At 43.5% G+C, this 6,628-nt stretch overlaps 1 protein-coding gene across 1 annotated transcript; it reads right to left on the bottom strand.

Moving 5' to 3' along the window:
• Positions 1 to 1,798: 1,798 nt before the first annotated feature.
• Positions 1,799 to 4,033, bottom strand: LOC125506618 (cell number regulator 2-like). Its single transcript, XM_048671408.1, has 5 exons — positions 4,014 to 4,033; positions 3,692 to 3,789; positions 3,503 to 3,574; positions 3,164 to 3,376; positions 1,799 to 1,860 (listed from the first exon to the last, which is right to left on the bottom strand). Exons 1-5 carry the CDS (start codon positions 4,031 to 4,033, stop codon positions 1,799 to 1,801), a joined length of 465 nt encoding a protein of 154 aa, XP_048527365.1.
• Positions 4,034 to 6,628: the final 2,595 nt, after the last annotated feature.

Genomic DNA, 6,628 nt, shown 5'->3' with positions numbered 1-6,628 from the left:
CACACAGCACACGCACGTATAAAACAATATGGCCGCCGGCTTGCTTGATTGACGGCTCGATTAGACGAAACACGCACACGACACAGGCGAACAATACGAGGACACGCCGAGTTGATTACAAAAGGACTGTGTCGTGCCTTTGGATTTATTTTTGACCATGTCGTGCCTTGGGATTTTTAATTGCTAGTATTTCTGATTAGGGTCACGGTTCAGTGTACCTATATATCAGGTGCCAACACAAGCTAGCCTTTTCAAAGTATCAAACTCTAGTTGTATATGAAATCAATGCATACACATGTATGCGTACAAGACACGGACATAGACGAGTTGGGTTTAATTCCAACATCGGTGTTCTTGTGCAAGCGGATTGTGGGCCGGGTGAAGCCAATGAGAATGACTTTGACCTGCCTTAGGTCCTTCTAGTGTTAGGGGTAAATTTGTCATTTCACATGTCATTTAACACCATTAGATCAAAAAATGTACGGAAATGTTATATTAGGAACAAAATTTAAAGTTGGTGTTATATAGGGAAGAAATATTTCTTCGATGTTAAATAGGGAAACGAAATTTAAAACAGTGCCAAATAAGGAATTCTTTCATGGTCTATATATGGACGATGGTGCAGCGCTTAGTGTTGCACTGCTACTACTGTTTAGTGAGTCGTGTTGGTAATAACATTTGTACTTTTACCCGAGATAGTATAAAAAAAGGACTTCGTTACAAATCTGATGTCAGATTTTTTGATGACATATCGAACTTTTTCATGGCAAATTATGCTGTCAGAGGATGACGAGTTCAGTTGGCAAACATGGCAAATTCGCCTCAGCTCATTTTTTATTATAAAATTACCGTACTTGCAAACTAAATTTACCGTCATCGTGGCAATATAAATTGCCATAAAAACATCAGACTTGGCATGCCTAAAAATCTGACGTCAGATCTTTAGTGTTTCCATGAAAATTTAGGGACATCTATTTATCACTTGCTTTTAAGAATATCGATTTTTCAAGCCACTGGATGGAAATCCCACAGCTAGCAGTGTGTCTTCCTCCTCTAGCTACTTGTGGTGGCGCTGCCACTAACGCCTTGCTGCCCCACCCTACACATGCCGCATTGGTTATTGGCCACCCCTCAAAGCCCTGCCAATCTCCGGCACCGATGTCGGCCCCAGCGATTGCATCCTGCCTTGCCCCCACACCATCAACCCGGTTCCTCCCCTCTAGTGGCGACATCATGATGAGTCATCTCATCCCCGCCTCCAATGAGGTCCTAGCGAGCCTTGTCGGGGAGACCGCAGCCGGTCTGGCCTCCCATCTTGATCTCGGGCTACATCTTCTTCTTCGTCCAAACCGATTGACGTCAGGTGAACTATTCAGGCAATTGGGATTTAGCCATTTTTAGCTTAGACCATGCTAAAACTATGAGGGTATTTCAAAACTTAGGAGTTCTTTCTTGGCGTGGTGACCAAATTACAAATTTGAACTTACTGGAAAAGTTTAGTACAAACGACCCTATTCATAAGTTTAACCCCATCTAACCCTTTTGGGAATGCTACACGCCATCGCATTTCCTTTGACCCTATATGCTGTAAGAGCATATAGCACATAAAGAAGGCATTGATACAATTATACCGATTCGAATATCTATGGAAACAACTCATATGGTGGAAGGCGGACACACATACACTCGATCATAAACATAATCTGATGACACGACCGGCGTAGAAGCTGGCATGCACTGCGTGCAGTAGTCGACTAATAAGCATGCAGTAGTCGACTGATCGGAAGATGCGGACGCACTAACGAGTCATCCCTGGGTTCATCTGGGGCGCGGCGGTCGCGGCGCCGTTCTCCTGCCATCCTGTAGAGCCGACACGAAAGTTGATTAAAACAGGCACTGCCGCATCGCCCGGTGATACGTACTCCCTCCATTACATTAGAGATGCACTGTATTTTATAATACTTTGTATTATCCTGAAACTGCTGGCACGTTGCTACTTTCTATAGTTAGTTACGGGCATCTCCGAAAATTGCATTGGGAGCTCGGTCTCCAAGGAGGCCATTAAATTCAAATTTCAAATTTCATCAAAATTCTTATTTTTTACATTTCAAAAAAGTCTGAAAAAATACAGATATACATGAAGGGATAACACATATGTGTTTAAATTTTCAGGGCAAAATACGTTGAAATGAGGGCTGTGTAAAAAAGACAAATCTGGGCTTTTTAACACATGATACTATTCCTCCTCCCAAACCATGTATTTCATCCTGAAATTTTACACACATACACATAACATCCTTATTTACATGCACAAATGTTTTCAGATTTTTTTGAAACCGAAAAGTTTGAATTTTAAATTTTTCGAAAAAAAACCCTCCATAGAGGCCGAGAGTCAAATGTCCATTCTTGAGGAATCTCCAACTATGACCCTTAAATAGACCATCATATCCGTCGGAGAACCGGTGGGTATCAGTCCGCGGACAATGATGTGGGAGAACGTCATCCAATGCTTATTCACTAATGATCCAATGCTTATATATTTATTTATTTGATATTCTAGATAGTAATATGTTTTATATATTTTTGGTCAAACATAAATAACATCTTATTAAGGGAAACTGAAACTAGAACTTCCAATATTTTGGAGCGAAGGTACGTAGTATATGTAGTACTAAAAAAATAATATCACTATAGAAACTCTCTTGCGAATACGAATTCAAAAATATAATTTTTGTGTCATATAATTATAGTTTTCTGCTAGTGAAATCCTACTGCCAAAGTTTGGTCGAAAATACAAGGGAGATTTTAAAACTCGGACGAAGAAAGTACTGTTTAGTGCATAATCAACCGTTTTATCAAAGAAAATAATTAGAGGATTGACGTCTTCAAAGAATTCATGAAGTATTTGTCACTTTCATGTTGTGTCTCGTATAGTGACAGGAGGGAGTCACTGCTAAACCACCTCAATATTCCTGTATTAGTATGTTTCTTGTGTGACATAAATTGTTCGTACTTACATCATATTAATTATAATATATTGTATGACTTACTCCGGCGATATAGTATAACGCAAATCTTATACGTTATGATATTGTAAATGTTTGTCAAAGTCTGGTCCGGCTAAGTGAAATACGTAAAGAGAGAGCAGGATGGATTGCTTCACCGGCGCTCATGTCGAAGCCGCGGCTCTTGAGCTCGCGGTACTCCTGGCAGAGGGCGCAGGCCTCGCAGAACATGTGGACGCAGCAGTCGGGGCAGGGCTTCTCCTGGAGGCCATACTGTTCCCGCAGCTTGGAGCGGTAGTAGCAGGAGTAGAGGCAGCCCAACCCTGCAAACCAGTTGAGCAGCAGATACCCGGTCCCGCTCAGGCAGCAAGCTGAGATCGTTCGTTGCCGGATCAATACCAAGACCATGTCATTCAGCAATTAACAGAGGCATACCGAAACATAAAATACTGCTAATCGTCAGATCGTGGAGGTTTAATTAAGACAAATGGACTGACATGTGTCTCCCTTGTCGACGATCGCGGCGATCCTCCCGAAGGTGACGCAGGGGCAGAAGAAGGTCAGGCAACCTGCAGCACAGCACAGGTGGTAATGAGCCCGGCCGTCGATCACACTTGAGAAACCACAACGAGGCACGCATGGGAACCGAAAGCATGACCAGTAGAACGGGAGGGGAGAGCTCTTACAGCCGCCAACGTCGTCGAAGCAGCCGCACAGGCCACTGGACCAGGACACGGTTGCGCAAGCACCAGTGTGCACCACACGGGGTGACAGAGTGCTCGCGCTGGTTTATTGCGGGCTCTGCCCGTCGTATGAGTGTGGGAGCGCATCATGGGCGCGTCCACAGCGGGCTGGACCATGCGCAGGAGTGGGTGTTGGCGTGGGGGTCGTGGCCCAACGCTGGCCCGGGTATAAGATCGCCGCGGTGATCCTTGTAATGGTGTGGGGTGTGGAGTTTGAGCTCCGGAAAAGCTGTTCGAGCAGCGGGCGTTTGTGCGCCGGAAAAACCATTGTGTCCACCGTGCCATCTCTTCCTTCTTCTTCCTTTGGTTTGAACCGGCGAGAGAGAGTGAGAGTGACGGGAGGGTGAGCTAGGGCAAGGTTTCGGCGCCAACACAGCTATCCTCAGAGCGATGGTACGCAAAGCTCTGCACACCGACATTATCCATCAACTCGTCATCGCACGGTTAAGATGCTCAACGACATTGGACCGTGCACTCTTGTAGCCCGTAAAGTCAATTGAGAGCTACTCCCTCCGTCCTTGATATAAGAGCATTTTGACACTAAATTAGTGTAAAAAAACGCTGTTATATTATGGGACAGAGGGAGTACAAGAAAAGGCAACTAGCAAAGGGAGTGCTAGTGTGGCACTCCTTATCTTACTTGGTAAGAGCATTTTCAGCCACGTATCCTTAATTCGATTCCCTCAAACGTTCACAGACACATCCGGTCAGTGGCCGGGCGTGTCTATTTTGAGCCCCTGTTTGTCCATCCGCGCAGCCATAATTTTTATTTTCTTCCTCATATGTCCGATCAGTTGCATGTGATAGGTGGAGATGAAGAGAGAGAAAGAAAAAATAAAGAAAGAAAGAGAAAAGGTGGTCCGGGATGGGGCCGCGTCCTACGTGGCGGATTGACCGGATGCGCCCAAGCATGTTCGGGAGCCTCTTTTTTTTAAAGGAGGATGACCCCCGGCCTCTGTATCAATTGATGCATGCAGTCATATTATTAAATAAAAATATAACAAAGTCTTAAGGTTCAAAGAAGCTCATAAACGGAGCAGTAGCCGAAAGAAAAAAATCTGAAAAGCCTCACCTCCGGCGATATAGAACTGAAAAGTGCCACATCCGGCAATGAAAAACAAGCTATGATGCCTACACACCTAGCCTATTATTAGCTCGTCACCCAAATCGGGTAAAGATAGCCCGTGCGACCGTCTCCCAGCGGTTGCACCCAATAACCAAAAGCTCCCTAAAGTTCGCACGTGTGAGTAAGAACCACATACGGATGCAAGCTATAACTCTGTAGATAACCTGCAAAAAATTAGTGAATTTTGTCCCATTAAAAATCATATCATTCCTAGTGTTCTATATAGCCCAGAATAGTGCACATATTCCTATCCGAATATATTTAGCTATGTATGTTCATTTCATTAAGCCACGTCCCAAATAACGTATTTATGATCCATGGGGGGTGAACGTTAAAAGCTATTTGAATTGACCGCCAAAATAATTTTGCAAGAGGACATTCAAGAAAGAGGTCTTTAATCATTTCATTTTGATCACAAAAACTGCACCTGGAGTTACCAATCTAATAACTTTTCACCAAGTTATCTTTGGTTAGAATGATTTCTTTATGGACGAACCACATAAAGATTTTAAATCGAAGCGGAACTTTAATATTCCAAATGTGCAAAGACCTCGACGATGGCCCGGAATCAATTAGGTCTGAATACATGAATTTCACTGAGAAGATTCCGTTCGTGGTTAACTTCCAGCGAATTGTATATGCCTGATCGGATATAGGTGAACATCCATCAACCTACAGACTAAGTGCAGCCAAGCATTCCAACGTTCCCCAACTAAGGATTTCCTAAATTGGATATTAAGCGGTATCGAGTTTAATACTGTGGCGACATAATCCTCCTTACGTTGCACAATATTGTATAAGAAGGGATATTGCAAAGCCAAAGGGGTCTCCCCTTGCCATGTATCCTCCCAGAGTCTAGTAGTGGTCCCATTACCAACTAGGAACTTCACCCGTTGGAAGAAAGTTACTTTCATCCTCATTAATCCCTTCCAAAAGAGTGGGTCCCTTGGCCTAGCGGTGACCTGGGCCAAAGTCTTAGAGTGTAGATTCTTATTCCGCAAGATTTGTACCCACATACCATCAGTCTCAATAGATAGTCTGTATAGCAGTTTGCTAAGAAGACATCTATTCTTTATCTCTAAATTTCTTATCCCTAACCCACCCTGATCTTTTGGTCTACAAATGATATCCCATCTAGCCAATATGTACTTCTTCTTGGCCTCATCACTTTGCGAAAAGAATCGGGATCTATAGAAGTCAAGTCTTTTCCATACCCCTACCGGCACCTCAAAGAAAGATAGAAGGAACATCGGCAGACTCGTCAAAACCGAATTTATCAGAACCAACCGACCTCCGTAAGACATTAGCTTGCCCTTCCACCAGCTCAGTTTCTTTTCAAATCGATCTTCTTTACATTTCCAATCATTGTTCGCTAAACGTCTATGATGAATTGGGATCCCTAGATAACTAAAAGGTAAGGGTCCCATTTTAGAATCGAACAAATTTCTATAGTCATCTTGTTCCTCTTTGGCTCGCCCAAAGCAAAACAATTCACTTTTATTGAAGTTAATTTTGAGCCCAGGTAGTTGCTCAAAAAGGCATAATACAAGCTTCATATTCCTAGCTTTTGCAAGATCATGTTCCATGAATATAATAGTATCATCCGCGTATTGTAGAACGAAGACACCCCCCTCTACAAGGTGGGGGACGAGTCCTCCTACTTGGCCACTCTCTTTGGCCCGACCAATAAGTATTGCCAACATAGCCGCTACAATGTTAAACAGCACAGGAGACATGGAGTCTCCCTGTCGTAA

This window comes from Triticum urartu, chromosome 5 (assembly GCF_003073215.2).
Source record: "Triticum urartu cultivar G1812 chromosome 5, Tu2.1, whole genome shotgun sequence".
NCBI classification, from domain to species: Eukaryota; Viridiplantae; Streptophyta; class Magnoliopsida; order Poales; family Poaceae; genus Triticum; species Triticum urartu.
This window is presented reverse-complemented; position numbering and strand designations above follow the sequence as displayed.